The following is a 22009-nucleotide window of genomic DNA, read 5'->3' as shown; positions in this document are numbered from 1 at the left end:
CTGTGGAACCAGCTGCCACCTACGGTGTTTCCGAAACAATACGACCTAGGGACCTTCAAAAGAAGAGCATATTCCTTTTTGAAAGGCCGGCAACGCGCCTGCTAATATTTTATGTAGCGGGTGTCTGTGGATGTTGTTGTTCACTTACCATCAGGTGAGACAACTGTCCGTTTGCCCCCTCTTCTATAAAAAAAAAAAAAAAAAAAAAAGTCGTCAGTGATTACTAAACTGGAAGCTGCTGGTTCCGTAATGTCATCCACGATTGTTGAGCTGTCTCGACGACTTGCTGTAGCTGAACAGCATTTGCGGGAGAGTAACATTGAAATCAACGGTATTCCTGAACATAGGTCTGAAAACTTCTGTAGCGTTGCGAAACAGCTTGCAGGCACTGTTGGTTGTTCTCTGGATGACTGCGATATAATTCATGCAACTCGTGTTGCTAAACTCTCTAATGAGAATAACAGACCTCGTCCCGTAGTGGTGAAGCTTAAAAGTCCTCGTCTGCGGGATTCACTTTTGGCGGCAGTGGCAGTGTTCAACAGGAAAAACCCAGAGGACAAGTTGAGTTCTAAACATCTTGGTATTGCTGGAACTCGTGTGCCTATCTACGTGGCTGAGCAGCTAACTCCTGCAAACAAGGCTCTTCATGCTGCGGCGCGCATAAAGGGGAAAGAGAATAAATATAAATACATTTGGGTACGTAATGGAAAGATATTTGTTCGTAAAGATGAAAAATGTCAAGCTATTCAAATTCGAACCAATGAAAGTCTGAAGCTTATTATTTGATTCATATAATGTATTCTATTGTTCTTGCTTTGGCTTATGTTTGTACCTCATGGCTATATTAGATATTTATTATCAGAATGTTCGGGGCTTAAGGACAAAGACGAATGACGTTTACAATAACATTCTTATGTCTAACATTAAGGTGATAGCTTTTACTGAAACTTGGCTCAATTGTAATATAAATAATTCTGAACTGATGGACTCTCGTTACGTAATTTATCGTAGGGATAGAGTTATTACAGCCACGTCCAAACAGGATGGGGGAGGAGTGTTGCTGGCGGTCTCTAAAGAACTCCATTCAAGGAGAATGCCTGACTGGGAGAGCGCAGGCGAGGATCTATGGGTTGTTGTTGATGTTGATCTTTGTGGTAAATCTGAGAAGTTGGCTTTGTGTGTCGTTTATCTACCTCCTACGTCTAGCACGCAAATGAAGTTAAAAACCTTGAGTGATTTTTTAAACTCTGCCAGTCGCGTCTTACTAAAAATGAATAAAGTTGTCATATGTGGCGATTTTAATTTAAGTTTTATTGATTGGGTGTTTGATAAGGATACGCTGCAGATTATTCCTAGCAATTATAATAACTCTATTGGTACCGCGTTTTTTGATTTTATGCTTACTAATAGTTTGAATCAAATATGCGCTGTTCGAAATTGTGATGATAGGATCCTGGACCTGGTCCTTACTAATGTTACTGGTGGTTCGGTTGTGCAATCTTCAGACTTACTAAGTAGGCTTGATCCGTTCCATCCAAGTTTCGAGATAACATTTAGCCTTTCACCGACGTGTTTTTTGCGTCCAGTATTGGGAGATTATCGTAGTTTCTACAAAGCTAATTATGATAGAATTCGGCAGCACCTGGGCGAAATTGACTGGAGCAAGCGGTTTAGTCATTGCGATGATGTCGATAGTATGACATTATCTTTCTATAATGAATTATATAGTGTCATAGACGCTAATGTGCCTTTGACGACTATGAAGAAGTCTAGGCATCGACCGCCCTGGTATACTAACGCTCTGGTGGGAATGCTCACCGAAAAGGAAAAGATTAGAAAAAGGTACGCCCGTTATAAAAATCCCCGTGATCATTTGGAGTTAAAAATTTTGAGAAACCTTTGCCATAATTTAAATAAAACTTGTTTATCTCGTTATAAAAGACGCATGGAAGAGAGTATTCAGAAGAATCCCAAAACTTTTTGGCGTTATATAAATAAAAAACGTAATGGCGATAACTCTGTTCCTTCTGTGATGTATTCTGGTAGTGAGTCTGCGAATTCTGGTCAATCTATAGCGCAGTTATTAGCTGATCATTTTTCCTTAGCCTGTAGTGATTCTCAGCCTGTTTTACCGCTGTCTGTCGAATCAAGTTTTAGTAATATTCTGTCGTTTGGTAATATGTTAAGCTTGCACTTTACGGTGAAACAGGTTGAGAAGGGTCTTGGTTCTCTGAAACCGTCAGGGGGTGCGGGTCCTGATAAAGTTCCACCAGTTTTCCTAATTCGTTGTGCTTCGGTTTTGGCTTTGCCTTTGCAACTTATTTACAATCGGTCTATTAGCGATGGGAGGTTCCCTGTGGAGTGGAAAAGAGCTAAAATAGAAATCTTCAGATCTTCCAGACAACCTTGGGGAAGGAAATCGCTTACCTAGCGATAAGACCGCCTTTGTGTATAATATCGTTTTGCAGAATTTATTTTTGAAGATGTATGTTATGTTAGCTTGTAATATGCACAATAAAGTATATTTCTTCTTCTTCTATTTCTATTTTGTTGATTGGTTTTTAATTAAGAGGAAAGGGTACCGGGTCTTTCTCCATACAAACGTAGTCGACTGTTTTCTCCCTGGATAATGACACTAGATCAAATATTTTTGTGACATAGAACTCTTTGCTGCCATGACCATGCCCCTATGTTTTGATTTTTTTCATATTCTTATTATCATAGGAATTAGGAGACTTCAAAAACTCGAAATATTGTATAATTTTTTGTACATTTTCAGACACTCATTAAAAAAAATATATGCATATTTTCAAAAAAATGAAAACATAGGGGCATAGCCGAAGTCTTCTTTTATTTTCTAAAAAAAAATTTAAAAAAAAATTGCCATGTTTTGAGGAGAAAACAGTCGACTACGAAACACTGTTTTGGTCAAAAATTATATACCTAAAACGGTCTGAGCTGCAGTTGTCCCTTTCTTGCTTTTTGGGGGATAGGTCTGGGGGAGGGAAGGGTCAAAGCAATACGTATATACGCCAGCGAAGTGATGCCTCATAGTCGACAATTATATCGATACACTAGTGATGAATTTTTAGTCGATATTTTCTAAAATTCGTATTAACAAAATTAAATAATTTCTCTTTTCATAACTACAATAAAACCGTATTTGTATATGCGGTTTTTATTGTAAAACTGTGCAAACCTGGGCTAACGAAGGGTTTCGCTAACAAATAACAATGATAATTATGGTAAATAACTGAGAACTGAAATATTCAAGATTTCAAAAAAGTATATTATGATTATTATTACCGTAATACTAATAAAAAATACAATAAGAAAGTTTAAAAAATTAGGACTGCTCTTTCCCATGCCTATGCCAAGCAAGCTGCGAGCCGCGCTTCTTCCTCGCCTCCTAGGCGAAAAACAACTTCGGGGTTTACTCTTTCCAATATATTTTTTTTTATCAATTTCGGAATACTCTGTAAAAAGCTATGCATGGTAAATAAATATAGGTACGTGGCGACTTTAGAACCTCCTCTGTTTTTTTTCATCGGTAAAAAATTGCTTAGTTGTTTTCTTGACATTACTGAGGAGCAGATTATTAAATTTGGTCGAATCTATGTACCTATGCGATTCGTATTTGGACTTCGCAAATATAATCATATTTCTGAATTGCGTAAAAAACTCATGTGGCACCACTGGCGTAGCATTCCTTGGAACCCCGAGAACCTTTGGGCCCTGTATCAAAATTAGTGGGGGGGCAGGCAAATGATGGGTAAAGATTTCTCACAAAAAATGCTTGCATTGAATTAAAATAAATATTTATTGATTATAAGTTATAACTTCCTCCTAGAATAGACAATAGTGAGTGTAGTCTGCTGTAGCTGTTCCTGTTCCATCGAAATCCTTAGGTAATTTTTTATCAGTTTTAGTTTTGAAAAACATCAAGTTAATACCTCCGGAAAATTGGATGCAAGGCTATTGAATTTTATCAGTAATAATTCCATGAGTTCTTTAATGGAATGAATGTTTTGAATTTCGGATTTTAAGCTAATTTAAAGAGCTTGTAGTTCCAAGCTGGAGAGTTATTAGCCTTGACCTGCAGCAATAGATGCGGGGGATCGTTCGCTTCAGCTTGTGAGGCCAATACTATTAGTGAATTCCTATGAATCTTCCGCATCTATATGGGGGATTCACAGGCGCATAACCTGAAGAAGAGATTCAACGCTGCCTCCAGGTCTTACAGGTAGTAAATCGCTAGGGCAAAGTTCAAACACAACAGAATTGGCGAGAGACTATTGGGCTTTCCAAATGGAACCCGTGCCTTATGTTTCTTACAAAAGCTGTCGAAGGTAACTTTTTTTAGTCTACACTTTCATCATTGCGCGAACCTGAAGGCTCTCTGGCATATTATGCGAAAAAGTAAGCGAAATTCTTTGCACTCTTTTTGCGTCGAATTCAACTCTTGACGATGAGGGAAAAGCACCACCGAGCATTCCACGGTGCGAACACGCGATGCGTAATGTGCACTATGAGCAGTGTCGTTTGTCGTGTTCTGCATTCTTTCGATGTCAAGAAGTCTAGTGGTGCTAATTGTATCCACCAGTGGTTTGCAACCAATGTGCGAGCTTCGTGCGCAATTTTTCCGCGTACATTCAAAGTGTGGAACGACCTTGCTAAAATTTGGGGGTTTTAAAGCGTCTAGTGTCTACATCTTTTCTCTAAAGGCCATGGGCGACGGTAGCCGTTATAAATCAGATGGCTTCCTCTGCTTGTGTGCCCCATTCTTATATAAAAAAGATTAATTCATTGTTCATAATGATTAACTGAATCCCGAAATAAACGATACAGAATGTTATCAACAATTGGGCGCACGCTTGACTCGGATAAAAGGGGACTGCTTTTCAGACTTCAGTCATTTCTGAAGTTAAAACTCTATAGGTATGTATGACAGTTTTTTTATTCTTTTTTCCAGGAAGACAAGATTAAGTGACATTGTGGATAACATTTTACTAAGTTTTGCTTACATACCTTAGGGGCCCTGTAAATAGGGGGCCCCGTATCATTGATACGGCTGATACGGCAGTAGTTACGCCCTGAGTGGCACCCAATTCCCTACTTCGGGAATACTACTCTATATATATATACACTCTACTTTACTCTATTCTTTTTAACCCTGTTGTACCTGCTTATCTAAAACGACGATTTAAATTACTTAGTGATTCCAATGAACGCAGTTTTCGTTCTGAGGAAAGCTTACTTCTTGAATTTCCCTCTCACTCCTCTTTCTTTTATACTAAATCTTTCACTGTTCAAGCTTGTCGACTTAGGAATTCTATAGACGTGTAAAATCGGTTTCTATTTTTAACCGACTTCCAAAAAGGGAGGAAGCTCTCAATTTAACTGTATTTTTTATGTATGTTACTTCAGAACTTTTGACTGAGTGGACCGATTTCTACAAAAAATTTTTAATCGAAAGGTGGTGTGTGTCATTTGGTCTCACTTGAGTTTATTTGAGATCTAATAACAACTTTTCGAGTAATATAAATAATACGTTTTTACTTGACTATTTTCGTCGACCTACGTTGTATTTATACCGCATAAATTTTTACTGGGTGTACCGATTTTGATGATTTTTAATTTAATCGAAAGCTGATGTTTATCGTGTAGTCATATTTAAATTTCATCGAGATCTGATAACAAATTTTTGAGTAATCTTTAATAACGCGTATTTACTTGACTATATTTTCGTCTACCTTTGTTGTATTACATGTCGATGTAATTGAAGTCGGCTTTTTTTTCCTTTGCGTACAAGTCGAACTCGGTCCACCCAGTCAAAAGTTCTGAAGTAACATATATAAAAAACAAAAGAAAAATACAGTCGAATTAAGAACCTCCTCCTTTTTTGGAATTCGGTTAAAAATCAATCTGATACGTATTATTATTTTCTGTTGGTGTACAATAAAGTGTATTGTTATGTTATGTCATGTTAATCAACCACTCTTTAAAAAAATTCAATCGATTACGTAATTTGCCTAACTAAAAAAACATAAATAAAATAATAATTGAAAAAGTCGCCTTCATGATTTTTGTAAGTGTACAGTACATAATGTTTGAAATTGGTGTGATTTATTTAGCTATCTTTGTGTAATTATTGAATTTTTATCTTGTTCCAGCCTTTTCAATTGACCTTCTAATAGTTGTTCTTCACGCCGGCGGCTTTTCTTGTTTTTTTTTTTAATTATAATATTATTTTTAACCATTGTTATATCGCCGCAATTATATGTTAATTAATATATATAACCTATACAAACAGACAAGACATTACAAATTATATAGTTACTAAGGCAAACATTTTATACTGTGTATGTACTACATTACATATATATACTATACTTACACTTATACTATGTACTACATGTATACACTATAATTATGTATGTATTTCATTACCCATTCTTACACACACCTCAACCATGTAATTACATACCTAATTCATAAATAAAGTACCTAAGTATTTCGATAATTACCCACAAAAATATAGGGTAAAGCTTTAGATTAGGTAAAACCGAATTTCGGGACCGTGGGGGGATGGGGGGGGAGAGGGTGGGGAACGCTACCCCTGGTACCACTGTCACACCTCGGAACCCCATGGTTATGGAGATATCGATGGTTAAAGTTTTGAGGTTAGAAGAAGAGTTGTCCTCTACGCATTCGTTCGCGCGCTTTCGCACGGCGGGCGAGGGCTGCCCTCCCTCCGCGCCTCCGCGGCACAAAAAAAACACTCTAGGGGTAGGACAGACCAAGACCACGTGGACAGTGGGGTGCTCCGATTCGGTTTTGGGTATTTTTCGAATTTCTAAACCTATATTCTAGCACGCAATGTTACTAATTTTATTAGAATATTATGTCTGACGCGTTATTTTGTTTAAAAATGTCGATTTGTCAGTCGTTAAGCGTCAGTTCGTATCGTTTGTTGATCTTGCAATCGAGATCGTTTTTACGTAAATTTGTTAGAAAATAAAATGTGAAAGTTGGTGAATGGAGCATATGAGTGCACTTCCCGCTGCACCGGAGTTAAGGTGGAGTCAGACACGGAGCTCTAAGGTATTGTAATATCTCTGAATCACGTAAAGTTAACCCCAAAACTTCAAACACGATATCTTCGAAACCACGGGATTTACGCGAAACGCACACTACGGGGGGCTAAAAAACCCACCCTCGCCACCATCCTTTACCATCCCACCACCATTTCACCCCATAAATTGGAGGCCACTTAACTAATGAATGACCAACTCTTCTTCTAACCTCAAAACTTTAACCATCGATATCTCCATAACCATGGGGTTCCGAGGTGTGATAGTGGTACCAGGGGTAGTGTTCCCCACCCTCCCCTCCCCCATCCCCCCATGGTCCCGAAATTCGGTTTTACCTAATCTAGATCTTAGCCAAATATAGACATGTATCAAGTCACAAAGAGTATCCAAGTCAAAATAATAAAACATAATAATAAGTAGTTTACGAAATTCAATAATAGTAAGCCGAGTCACAGCAATACGATGCAGAACAAATTCAATAAAACAAGCCAAATTCAGAAAAATAGCACTATGCGCTATATGTACTCGTAGTCAATCACAAACGAAAGATGCGAATACTAAAATATCGTCAACAATTAATAGCTGAATAGCCGGCGCACGCACACTAACAACACGACAGTCACACATAGAAAAAACGGAGTGGAGATGGCGCGGGGCGCGGTAGCGGCATGCAGCGCGACAGAAACATTTTATTCAAATACCTATTTTTGAAAAGTCTCTTCGGTACCCTTTCCTCTTAAGTACGTAAAAGTATTTAGGAAATGTAGTATTTTAGAAAATAACAAATACCGCAAAATTAAATAAGTCAAAGAAAATAATAATAATAATAATAATTCGAACTATTAAGTGAAATAAAAAACATATGTCTTTATTCATTGTCTTACATAAATAATTTTAAAAAAGTTTACTAGTAATATTTTAGTTTTACTAACGTCATATATTATACAGTCGTGTGGCTGATATTACGTCACTTCCGTTATATATTTTTCTTACGGTTTTAGTATCACATTTTTTTCAATTCGGTCACCCAGTCAAATGTCAAGCCTGCTGTAAGGAACTTTGTTCCAAAAAACTCAGCGATAAATATCGATAAATATTGGCGAACGGAAGTTGACAGGAAGATATAAGTTAGATATAGCTAAAGAAGTTTTACTTCAGTTGTGGGGTCTAAAGCACACTCGTTTTTTTGTTAAATCGCAATAGCAATAAAGAAAACATTTCTTCACTAAGAACGATTTTCTGTACATTAATTTAATTTTCTTGCATAAAAATTTAGGTACAGAATTTAAACCGAAAAAGGATACCTTTAATAGAAAAAATAAGGCTTAGTCTTCTAAAGTAGGTGATGAAATTTATTCTCAACCTTCTTACATCAAAAATATTAAACATTGATGTTTTTGTACGAGAAGGAAGGTAATGAAGATTGTTATAAGTTTTTTAAATGTCGACTCTTAAGATAGTAAGAGTATCTATGTAAATGTCAAACGTAGAAGGAGTTGCAGGGACTAGCTAGTTTTCAATACATCATTTATGAAGGAAATATTTGAGAAAGTAAGATAAGAAAGGAAAATCGTGTTGTGAAACCTTTTGGTTGACAGGGGTTTGGGACAGATCGTTAATATTGATTACATTTGTATGATATTTTTTACTTTACTTATGTTTGAAAGAATTTTTGGTAAAAGTCAATATCCTTTGTACACACGAACTTTTGTTGACAAGACGAACTGATAAACTTATATATGTGTAATGTGAACATTTTTAATGATTATTTAAAATCTTTACTTTTTTAGATATACCTACATACGCTATAATGAATTCTTTAAGAAAATAAAAGTTCGTCTAAAATATTTACGTTTATCAATGTCTTCACGAGTTTGCATAAATCACATTGCTAAAAGCTTTGACATAAGTGAGATGTTGAGTGTCATGTGCCTTCCTAATACTTTATTTAACCGACATCAAAAAAGAAGGAGATTCTGCATTCGACTTACTTTTGTTTATTCAATGCCTATTACCTCAGAACTTTTGATACGGTGGATCGATTACTTTTTTAATCGAAAGGAGGTGCGTGTCATGTGGTCCCACATAAATTTAACTGAGATCTGAGAAGTACTTTTTCAGTTATCGCTAATAATGCGTATTTACTTTAATATTTTTTCGTCAACATACGTTCTTTTATACCGCATAACTATTCACTGGGTATACCGACTTTAATGATTCTTATTTTAGTCGAAAGCTGATGCTTGTCGTGTGGTCCACCATTAAAATTTTATCGAAATCTTATGACTACTTTTTGAGTTATCTTTGATGGCGCGTATTTACTTGACTATTTTTCGTCTATTACTTGTCGATATAATTGAAGTCGGCTTTTTTTTTTCGTTTGAAAGAAAACCTAATCTTATACTATTAAACGAGCAATTCTTGTATATATATATATATGGAATTTGGATCTCGGAAACGGCTCCAACGATTTTCATAAAATTTTGTATATAGGGGGTTTCGGGGGAGATAAATCTATCTAGCTAGGATTCATTTTCAGAAAATGTCGTTTTATCCCTGTTTTTAGGGAGTGAAAAAAATATTGTTAGAATACGAAGGTAAATTTCGCATTTGTTAACTTAATTGCGATAGTTCGGTGGGAAATCGGCCGGTCGGGTTCAACCGAGAAGATCATGGTTCAAATCCTCATGTCGCTGATCAATTATTTTTTCTTTTTCTAATTGCACTCGTTATTTTTTATTTAAATAGGCTGTTCTTATTTTTTATTATTATGTCGGTAAGTCATATTTTATCATTATTATTTTTTAATTATTTTTTAATTTTGATTTTTTACATTTATTTATATTTTTTATTATTGTCGGTAAAAAAAAATATTATTCATATTTTATAAATAATGTAATTCGTATTTAAATATGATTTTCAGAAAAAAACACGATTTGTTGGAGCGCCTGTCAGTTTTTGAGAAGCAAATACTCTCAATCTTGTAATTGTGTGTGACACGCGTTGGCGCAACGGTTACACCATGGATTGTACCTGTTGCGCTGGCGGTTGCGGGTTCGATCCCCGCACGTGACAAACATTTGTATTGGCCATACAGGTCTTTGCCGTGGTCTAGGTGTTTGTGCAGTCCTTGTGGGTCTCCCCACCGTGCCTCAGAGAGCACGTTAAGCCGTCGGCCCCGGTTTTTATCATGTACACCTGATAGCGATCGTTACTCGCTTAGTAGGGAATATATCCGCCAACCCGCATTGGAGCAGCGTGGTGGATTAAGCTCTGATCCTTCTCCTACATGGGGAAAGAGGCCTATGCCCAGTAGTGGGATATTACAAGCTGAAGCGTTGTAATTGTGTATTTTGTATCAATTTTTATTTTATCGTTATTTTTTGTTTTTAGTTTGCGTTAATTAATTATTAATAATTGTGTTTGCAGGTAAATGAAAAAAAAAACCGACTTCAATTATATCGACAAGTAATACAACGTAGGTATGTGAAAAAATAGTCAATAAATACGCATTATCAAAGATTACTCCAAAAGTTGTAATCAGATCTCGATGAAATATAACCACATGATAAACATTGGCTTTCGATTATGTTAAAAATCATCAAAATCAGTACACCCAGTAGTATGTTAAGTATTATGTAGTTAATGTAAAGTTATGCGGATTTTCGAGAGTTTCCCTCAATTTATCTATGACCCCATCATCAGATCCTGGTTTCCTTATCATGCTACCACACAAGGGATATCTCCTTTCCACCAAAAAAAGAATTATAAAAATCTTTTCATAAACGACGAAGTTATCCCCGAACACTAAAATATATATACACTAGCGACCCGCTCCGGCTTCGCACGGGTATAAAATATAATTATAGCCTATGTCGTTCACAGAAAAAATGATTAAAATCGATCCAGTAGTTTTGATTTATTCATTACTGCCTTCGGAACCGCCGCAAACGCTACGTATCGCAATTTTTCAATATATAATATCTTCTATAATATCTTCAATAATATTCATTTAAATCATATGATGTTAAGGGCCATATAGATCTATATTAAATCAATAATGTATTTAAGGTATTTTATTAGATAAGGATTAATGCTGTATTGGTTAAAATCGCTTTGAAAATTAGCTATTATTTGTCGTAAAAAGTAAATGACAAAAAAAATGTTATTGTGGGATATCCACAAAACATAGACATATACCATAGCGGCGCTTTCTGTAGAACTTTTCAATGTGTATAATACTTAGTACCTACATTATTTTGGTAAATCTCGTAGGGTTCAGGCTGCGTTTGCAATGTAAGCGGAAAAAATGTAATTATTTACGACATCACATTAGAAACCTCAAAAATAACAGTATTTTTCCACTATTTAATGGATGTTATTATACATATAAACCTTCCTCTTCAATAACTCTATCAGCTTATTTCTTAATTTTACAGGTGAGGTCTCTTAATTTTTTTTTCGCATTTACTTCCTCATTTCTGGATTACTATTTATAGTAGGGTTGAAATCTTTATAAAATTAATAGTTTACTTTCTTTGCTATACTTTAAAAATCTTATATTAAATTATCAAAAAGTCCTAATAAAAGACATAACAAAAAAGTGTCCTGAATTGTGTCTTTGTTGCACCGAAGGTGGGATATATATATATATTGAGTTTCCTTCAGCCGAATTGAGTAACCTCCTCCTTTTTGAAGTCGATTAAGACTTCATCCAAACCGGCAGCGAATCATTTTAACTCTCTCTTCTACTACTTATCCTTCACGATTTACTAAAAATACCGAGCTGGGCTTGGTCACCCAGGTACTTATCTTTATAGGAGCTTTGTAGAGATTCTTTTAAGTTATATTCCGTATTGTGTATTAATTTCCGGTTTGTATATACGTTCTTGTGGGTCTCCTCACCGTGCCTCGGAGAGCACGTTAGGCCGTCGGGCCCAGTTGTTATCATAAATACCTGATAGTCTCATACTACTCATCCCATCATCTCATAGTACTCATACTAGGGAACATATCTGCCAACCCGCAGTAGAGCTGCGTGGTGGCAAGCTCCAATCCTCCTATATGGAGAAAGAGGCCTATTGTGTTCTATTTTTATAATTTGATATTTACTGAAAAGACAATACCGTTACAAAATAGGTAAGAGTTTTATTTCAGAATCTTAAGTTTATATAATTTTAAGAATAGGCCACCAAACCACAGTTTGCCGATGAAGTACCGCACTGTGGCGGATTAAGCATCAAACCAATTAATGAGTGGATTTCAACTTAAAGTTCTGATTATCCTTACTTGACTTACTTTTTACAATATGTTATTGATTGAAATGAAAGATTTAGAAATAGGCTGTATGACTAAAATTATATCTAATGTGTAAGGTAAATAGGATTTGTGTAAAAACAAATAGGTCACACAAAAAAAAAAATTATGGATAAAAAACACGAGACTGGTTGAAGAGTTTCCTCAATCAAAACTTATTTAATTAAAAATTTAGACAGGAATTCATGTTTTCCTTGACGTCAAGAAATTAGAAATCGTATTTAACGTAAAAGTAAGTTAATTTTTAAAATAATGTATGTTTTATTTTCAAAAAGGTAATTTGTAAAGTAAAATAAATATGATTTTTAGAATGTACTACAACATGTTATAATATGAATGTTTTATATACATAAAAAAAAAACAAAATAAGTATATCTATTTATCTCAACAGCAACACTCTGTGTAGTGGTGCGAGTAGTCGCCTGAAACACCGAAGGTTTGCGGGTTCGATTCCCACTCGGGATGAATATTTGTATTTGTACAAATATTTCTTTCTGGTTTGGATGTTTGTCCTTGTGGATCTCCCCTACATGCCTCAGAGAGCACGTTAAGCCGTCGGTCCAGGTTGTTATCATAAATACCTGATAGCGATCGTTACTCATAGTAGGGAACATATCCGCCAACCCGCAGTGGAGCAGTGTGGTGGATTAAGGTGCAATATTTCTCGTACGTGGAGAAAGAGGCCTATGCCCAGTAGTGGAATGATACGGGCTGAATGTTATTTATCTAAGTTACGAATCATGTAAACTCAGCCTAAATTTTTTAATTATCCAATTTCAAATCAAATTATATAAAACTGTTTTGTTTTTGAGTAACTTACAAACAAAGCACAGCCGAAACTAGTAGCGAAGCTGGAAAAAGGGGATTAGAGATATATTGAAATACATAGGCCGAAGACGGGCAGAAAGTCTTCGGTGCAACAAAGCCAGCCCTGCGGTCACCAACCCGCCTGCCCAGCATGGTGACTATGGGCAACACATATGAGTTCATACCATTTTTGGCGCGAACTTGTGGAGGCCTATGTCCAGCAGCGGACTGCGACAGGTTGAAATGACATAGGTCTCTCCAAGTCAGCGCCAGACATCCCTGTTCCCTCGCAGACCTTATCTAGCATCACCGGCGATAGCCGAGAGTAGTGAGAGTGCTGGGAACTTAGTGCCGAAGTGCCTGCGTTGAAATCAGTAGCGTAATGCCCATAGTCACTACGCTGGGCAAGCGGGTTGGTGACCGTAGGGCTGGCTTTGTCGCACCAAAGACACTGCTACCCATCTCCGGTCTGTGAATTTATAAGTTAGCCGTTGAATGCCTATCTCACCATCCGTCGGCTTCTACTGTTCTAAGTTCGTAGTGGAACTTAGTATATCATTTAAATACGAGTACTTACTAACTAATATAATTTTAATTAATAATAGTTTTATCTAAAACATCTGTTGCTCTACTTGCTTTAGACAACCAATATTTTTTATCTGTAAGCCATAATATATTGAATATTTAAAGTAGATAACGTAAGCTTTTATATAGCTAGCTCAAGGAAAACAACGAATAGTCAGAAAAAAGTATTTACGTCGACTATTTGCATGAATAAATAAAGAATTCGACACCCGTTCCGTTCTATAAATGTTTACGCCATGTTACCTTTAGGACAAGGGAAAAAAACAAAATAAAATACAGTAAGTAACAATTAATTGATTTTTGCATTTCGTGATTATCAGAAAGAGTAAATTATTAAAAAAAAATCGAGAAATAAAATTTTAAAATTTAAAATTTTAAAAGGAAAGAAAATAGTTTAACAAAGGGTATATAGGAAACATTTTATTTAAGGAGATCTTTAGTGTTACAGGTCTACCTCAACACGTTTGCAGTATTTCGTAGAATATGTATGAGTAGATTGAGGTATATTCTAATTATTATATATTGTGAATTGAAACTTACTAAACTTAATCACATAAAATTCAACGAAAGTAGTAAAAATATATAACTTACGTATATTTAATACAAATTTCAATATCATATTATAATAAAGTAATGTAAATATCATTGATAATAGACAAACAAAGGTCTAATATATTAAACGCTTTTCAAAAAATAAAAAAATGTACTGTTATGTGCTGAATGTAATGTGTGTGTATGTAATTAATAATAAAAAAAATTGAAGTTAATTTGTTAATTTGCTGTGTGGTTACGGCAGTAAAGAATAAAGCCATCCCCTCTCTTCCCATGGGTGTCATAAAAGGCGACTAAGGGATCACACAGGTTTATTACCACTTTGGAACTTAAAAAGACGGCCGATGGCGGGATAACTATCCAACTGAAATACACAGGCCGAAGACGGGCTGCAGCGTCTTCGGTACTACAAAACCACCCCTGCTGCTGAAGTGAGTTGTTGACTATATAATGTTAGATACAGTGTTTATTATTTTGGCGATGGTGTTACTATAGTACGATAACATTTTCATTTCATTACTAAATGAAGATAGATTATCTATACATATAATAAAATGGTAGGAAAGTCAAATCTGTACATTGAATATTTTTTTAAAAGAATACTTGGGGTGTGATCTACAATCGATATCGAAGACAAAAATATGGTTTTTAGAATTTTTGTCTGTTTGTCCGTTTGTCTGTTTGTCTGTATGTATGTCCGGGATAAACTCAAAAAGTACTGCATGGATTTACTTCAAATTTGGCACGAATATTATTAAGAAGTTAGGTCAACATATAGGCTACATATTATCATGCTATCAGCTACGGGGAACGAGCAGTGAACCTTTATTTCCTCAACGCATTCTGTAACAACGTATACTCTAACGACGCATATTTGAATGTTGTTGTTATTATGTTAATACCCATGCTATATAAGCTAGCTTCACACTATAAAAATCATGCAATATAAGTAACTAAGCCGATAAACATAATTAAATGAATATAAGTAGACAAGACAATTTTAAAGCAGCGCCCTCTATGAGATTTTTCTGTAGATATTGTAGCATATATTTTTAATAGCGCCTGGTTTCGTTCCTGCTGATGTATAATAGCACAGTTATGCATTAGCGTTGCTATTTACTTTTTCTAGGCGACTGATTTAATTTTGGAATACCCTCGTATTGTATTACGTCGCGGTTCACCTTAGGGGGTAGTAGTGTCGCGACGCGCTGGGTTGGCTGTATATAAGCCTCAGGGCGAGTGTTTGCGGGCCTCTTTGCTCTTTTCCTTTTTGGGTTGGTTTCTCTCGCCGTCTTAAGATCTGAGTGCAATTAATTGTGGGTGAGGCATTGTAGTTTCTTATGGTATAAGCTTTGCTTTAGTGAAGTTGGTTTTGTGAGTTTTTGAAAAAGAAGATTAAGATTCTGTAGGATTTTTTTTACTCTCTCTCTTGTGTCTCGTGTTAGGAGTTGTGGGTGTCTCTCTAACCCAACAAGCAATTTTTTAACACGTAGCTCTGGCGCCCAACGTAAATTCTCTAATATTTGGAATTATTTGTTTGTCGGTGAATTATTTTGGTTATTTTATTTTGTAGGGTATCGCATTGGCACTCAATTTTTTTTTTCTTATTCCTGGCAAGTGGTTTTCTCTGGGTATGTAAAGGGTCTTGTCCTTGTGTCTTTGTGTGTTTTGTGTTTTGTGAATTGTGTTAAATTATTACTTTTCATTTTTATTAATTAAATTTGATTACTGTTTCGTTTAGGTTGTGTATTTATATTAGTATGTTTAAAATTTAAAGTTAATATTTAAAAGTTTTTATTTGAATTTAAAAGATTTGTACGAGCGTAGTCACGGTTTTTGAATTGTTAATCGTTCCTTGCTAAAAATTTTCAGTTACCTACTTTTTGTATTAATTATTTCTTGCTCAATAATTTTTGCCGTAACTAAATTTTTTTGACTACCCTCTATTCACGAATATTTTTGCTTACTTTGTACTTCTTTGTTACATTTTAACATTAATTTAAATCGAACTTTTTTTGTGCTTTTTGTTTCGTTTAAATTTTATTATTGTGCTACGATGACTCACTTAATAAAATTCGTATCCCTGCCTAAGGCTGAGTTAGAATATGAGGTGGTTGTTCGGAATGAGGAGCCAGCTGCCACAGTTTTAGCTTTACGTAAACAAATATTACAATTATCGGAATTGTTACCGTCAGAGGAGATTTTGGTCAGTCCGTTGGATATTATAACCGATTTGGCAGGTATTAGTGACACTTTGATAAAAGTGAAATCAATTATTAATATATTTTAGTTATAATAAATTTTAGTTTTCGATAGGGAGTTAGTGTCGTGTGGTTCGCATTATTTGGACTCTGATAGTATAGAAAATATGATTTTTACTCCTCGTGACTGTTATGCGGAGAACTTAGGTCAGTTGGCGAGTATTTTCGATAAAGTTCAATTTCGGTTGTATGCCGCTCATTTAAAAAATACTTCAAGTTATAATTTGCGTCGTAGGACTGCGGAATTTAATGTTGGTGATCTTGTTTATAAGAAAACTTACTTCTTGAGTGATAAAGATAAATACTTTTCTAAGAAATTAGCGCCTAAATTTATCAAATGTCGAATTGTTGGTAAAAGATCTCCTCTTGTATACGTATTACAGGATATGAATGGTAAAGATCTTGGGGTTTGGCATATTAAAGATTTGAAGTTAACAGGAAGTTCTGGTAGTAAGGGTAATTGATATTGTGTTTTCTTTTTGTTTTAAATCTATATTACGTATTCCATTTTTGAGACGGGTGATGATCTCATTTTTTTTTTATTTTTTTTATTTTGTGCTTATTCAAGTACATGACTTATGATAGTTGTGTGTTGGGTACGTCTATAATGTACTTTTGGTGTTTATTTTTGTTGAGTTATTCCACTGAGCAATAACTTAATTTGTGTGTGTTGGGTGCATCTCTAACGTATCTACCCACTCATATTATTTTGTTTAAAGCCTACGCCATAAGTTGTTGTTGTTGAGTTACAACTTAATTCTGGAACGGGTGGCGATTCCACATATTATTTTATTCTATTGAATATATATTCGATTCTAATTGTGTTATGCACATTCTAAAGCCTACATCGGGAATACGGTATTAAATATGGATTAAAAAGAAAAAAAAATTGTTAAATTAAAAATTTTAAGTAGCTGCTGAGTGGTGCTCATTTATAGACCGTCACTCTGAGTGTCAGGGCGTTAATTGTCTAGGTCGGTTAACGCACGTTGATAGTTGAATTTCAGGATGTTGTATGTTAGTGACGTATGATTGGGTCGTAAGACAGTGTTGCAGTGAATTCAAAATTATATGTGGTGTTTTTGTAATTCGATTATCTCTTATGATTAATCTATCAAAAAAATTTTTTTTCTCTTAGTATGGAGTTAAATTTTATAATCCCTTCCTGAGCTTACCAGATTCTCTCCTTACATTAGTTTTTTTTTAGAATTTTGCCAGAGATGCAAAATTCTTCTCTGTCGGGGGGGGGTATTGTAGCATATATTTTTAATAGCGCCTGGTTTCGTTCCTGCTGATGTATAATAGCACAGTTATGCATTAGCGTTGCTATTTACTTTTTCTAGGCGACTGATTTAATTTTGGAATACCCTCGTATTGTATTACGTCGCGGTTCACCTTAGGGGGTAGTAGTGTCGCGACGCGCTGGGTTGGCTGTATATAAGCCTCAGGGCGAGTGTTTGCGGGCCTCTTTGCTCTTCCTTTTTGGGTTGGTTTCTCTCGCCGTCTTAAGATCTGAGTGCAATTAATTGTGGGTGAGGCATTGTAGTTTCTTATGGTATAAGCTTTGTTTTAGTGAAGTTGGTTTTGTGAGTTTTTGAAAAAGAAGATTAAGATTCTGTAGGATTTTTTTTACTCTCTCTCTTGTGTCTCGTGTTAGGAGTTGTGGGTGTCTCTCTAACCCAACAAGCAATTTTTTAACACGTAGCAATATGAAATGTAAAGAAGAAACGGGTAAATGAATGTTATTTTAAAAGGTATAATCGTAGGTATTTTTGGTGCTGTATAGAGTTCACGCAGACGATTGCGGGCAGCAGCTAGTAAAAAATATAAAGACAAATCACAATCAAAAATTAATTAACTATGGATAATGTGAAGCTACCACCGATTCGAAATGTAGATTTTACTGCGAAAATCGGCAAGAAACTTAAAAATAACTTATATATTCTACTAACTATAACTAATATATTCATATTTCTTGCATAATAGACAGCGATATTAAACTCTCACATTACTTTACTATTTAAGTTTATTTTTTGTAAAATTAGAAAAAAAAAAACATTCATTTTTAGTAAGTTCTTTTAAATTTAAGAATATAAAAAATAAATTGTGTTATATTTTATTCTCAATTTATTATAGCCTATCATAAATTAATGTAGGTATATTAATACTAATTTGTCTTAATCTGCATCCAACTTAACGTTTTGATCACAAAATAGATACAATCCAAGCCCGTAATTTAATTATAAACACTATTCGTTAGGCCTTGTTGGCAAGGGGACTAACTATATCGGATCAGAAATCAAATTATTTTATTCAGATTTCGCACACAGATTCACAGTAAATACATTACAGACTATCGATCAAATGGTGGCTGAAAACTAAATTTATAAGGAATGTTGTGGGTGTCATTGTGATCCATTTTGTAGCTTATATTTACAAGTATAATAATGTACTCTTGGAAATATCTTTGTTGTGTTATAAATTCTACTTTTTTGAATTTGACAAGTGTATCTAACGTTCCGTGAAGGAGAAAGTTTCTAGAGTAATCTGGTAAGCTGCTCTATTTCAAGATCGCGTACAATTCGCTACTAAGAGTAATAACTAAGAGTAAGAGTATACACACATCATTAGATGTCTACGACAACAACTGGGATCGAAGGATAACCATGCTTTCCGAGACACAATGGGATATCCACAAGAACAGACACCTAGACCAGATCAAAACCTACACTCACTAGTAAAAAACCATGCTAGAAAATCTGGACGTGCAGAAAAAAAATCTAATAAAAGGATGACGTCATTCACTTTACCAGCATATACAGTAAATAGTTACTAAAATTTCTTTCGTAGTTATTTTGCTTGAATACCAATGTTAAAATAACTAGAGAGTTAATATAAATAGAGAGCTAGCTATGCACTGGTTGATTACTTGAACATCCAACAGTAAATACTTGCATATGTACATTTTCATTCATATATTATACCCTGAACGAAATAACAAGGATCAAAAGTTCTAAAATTTTGTTATTAACGAGCTGACTTTGTATGATATTAAAATGAGAAACAACTCTTGTTTATGAAGCTCATTATTGTCTCGAACAAACAGCCTCCTTATCGATATTATGTTACACAGTGTTTGTATTCAAAACTAAACAGCAAAGTAAACATACGGAGAGGTTTAACCTTTAACCAAAAATTTAGTAATATTTAAAAGGCTCAATATTTCATAATATTTCTGACATTTTGTGGTACAGACAAATATTTGGCGTCAATCTTTCAGTTAGATTCGTGTTTTATTATGAATGTTAATTTTAAAGTAATTAATTTTCTGAATTAAAGCAGTGACAATTGTAAGAAAGTTGTCACTTAGAAGTTTGTCACTCTTTATACATATACTAGCTGACCCGGCGAACTTCGTATCGCCTAACAGTCGATTCTTTAATTTTATTATTTTTTTTTTTTTTTAGAATTTTTCTCTCCGTAAGAACCACCCTCGTACTTCAAGGAATATTTAAAAAAAAGAATTAGCGAAATCGGTCCAACCGTTCTCGAGTTTTGCGCTTAGCAACACATTCAGCGACTCATTTTTATATTATAGATATATTTTTTATTTAACTAATCACATCCGTCATTGGCACAAACTTGAATGAATTTGATAACGATTAGAAATTAGAAAGTTATGCGTTAACGACCCTTTCTTACAACAGACTGGGGCTTTATCCTGGATGTATACGTGACTAGAATTTTTCGAAAACGCTTACCAAAGATAAACCTGTACAGTAAATGAGAGCGTGACAGAAATATTAAGTATTCATTAACACTATTAAGCTGAAGAAGGTTATAGCAAAATTGTGCTAAAACGTTAAGTCATGTAAAAGACTAATTAAAACAGTCCTGCAGTTGTCACGACAAACATACGAACAAATTGTAAGTAAAAAAAAAGATTCAGTGTGGGTAAATCTTTTTTTTCCTTTGTCTCATGTCCTTGGCATAATTCAACACATCGTGATAATCGATTGAGCACGGATAATAAAGCATTATCACCTTTATCTACCGTAGATTACATGTATTTCACTAGGTACATTACCTTAGTTTATAATGTACCTAATGTTAAGTTGTTACTTTATTATCTATTATGACTATGTTATTTTTTCACCAGCTGCGCCCTGCGGTTCCATCCGCGTTAACTTGTGGAAAAAACGTATCAAATTTTTTTTAAACCATTACTAGACAACTCGCGTCAACTTATAGTAGAAGATCCGAACCTAAATTGATATTCACCGAGCTGATAATAGAATGAAATAAATTTAGTATATCACTACATACCTACATATGCATAACAAGTGCAATAAATAATGTTACTAAATATTATTAATGTTATTTATTTTACATCACTAGTCATGATGAATTGACAGGTGTCAGAAACGCATTCTTAGAGCGGCCGGACTGTAGTATAAAACAAAGTCATTTCCCCCTGTCTGTATGCTTAGATCTTTAAAACTACGCAACCGATTTAGATGCGGTTTTCTTTAGAAATAGAGCTATTCCAGAGGAAGGTTTATATATATAATACATACATAATATAGTAGAGGAACACTAATAGTCTTAGAGCTTTCTAATGTGATGTCGTAAATAAACACATTTACATGGCAAATATTTATTTTGTATTTAGTATCAGCATTGCGCTCATGCGAAGCCAGGGTGGGTCACTTGTTAAATAATATATTAAAAATGGGTTGCCTAGAAAACCTTGATTGACTATTTTTAATTATAAAAAAAATATAAGATCCGAACCAAAATCCTATAAATGGTTGGAATAAATAGGTATATCGATGCCAGCTATTTTCTACATACCTGGCAACCCTTTGTCACCCTTTGGACCGGTAGCTCCTGAGATTAGCGCGTTCAAAGAAACAAAAACTCTTCAGCTTTATAATATAAGTATAGATATTTTTTCCAAATGACTGTTTAAATTTAAATTCGCACTCGCTGAATAACATGGAATCTTAATTTTATACCCCATGTTTCCTTAGCTGTACCAACTTATTGCGTTTGATTACGATACGAGTATGTTGTCTAAAGGGTTGTTGCGAATTGATGTTTCACGAATTCTCAGTTCGATGGTTTTGGCTTTGAATTGTTTGATGTTGTAATTATTGTGCAAAGCAAAATGACACCAGCACAATACATTTGTAACCACAGGTAGATCCACCATCACCTACATTAACACTGTATTATGCACAAACTTATTTTGCGCGAATAAAGCCGCAGTCACAGCTTGTCAATAGTAGAGATTGTTATATTGTTACATTAAATGAGGCAGTGAACAAACACATCTTCAGTCGGGTTTTATTTTAATTAGCTATGCCCGCGACTTCGTCCGCGTGGAATTTT

At 34.8% G+C, this 22009-nt stretch overlaps 1 protein-coding gene across 1 annotated transcript; it reads left to right on the top strand.

The window, feature by feature from the left end:
• The first annotated feature begins 835 nt into the window (after positions 1 to 835).
• Positions 836 to 18997, top strand: LOC123660670. Its single transcript, XM_045595722.1, has 2 exons — positions 836 to 2288; positions 18876 to 18997. The coding sequence occupies exons 1-2, from the start codon at positions 836 to 838 to the stop codon at positions 18995 to 18997; spliced, it is 1575 nt and encodes a 524-aa protein (XP_045451678.1).
• Positions 18998 to 22009: the final 3012 nt, after the last annotated feature.

The sequence above is a fragment of the Melitaea cinxia genome, chromosome 15, assembly GCF_905220565.1.
Source record: "Melitaea cinxia chromosome 15, ilMelCinx1.1, whole genome shotgun sequence".
NCBI classification, from domain to species: Eukaryota; Metazoa; Arthropoda; class Insecta; order Lepidoptera; family Nymphalidae; genus Melitaea; species Melitaea cinxia.
The sequence above is the reverse complement of the archived record's forward strand: the minus strand, read 5'-3'. Positions and strand labels throughout refer to the sequence as shown.

What these genes read in the sequence shown, in the direction of transcription:
- LOC123660670 (XM_045595722.1), top strand. Translation starts at nt 836, where the DNA reads ATGGCTATATTAGATATTTATTATCAGAATGTTCGGGGCTTAAGGACA. An exon ending in ACCAGTTTTCCTAATTCGTT is followed by an intron (nt 2,289 to 18,875) that starts GTGCTTCGGTTT and finishes ACTATTCGTTAG; the next exon opens with GCCTTGTTGGCAAGGGGACT.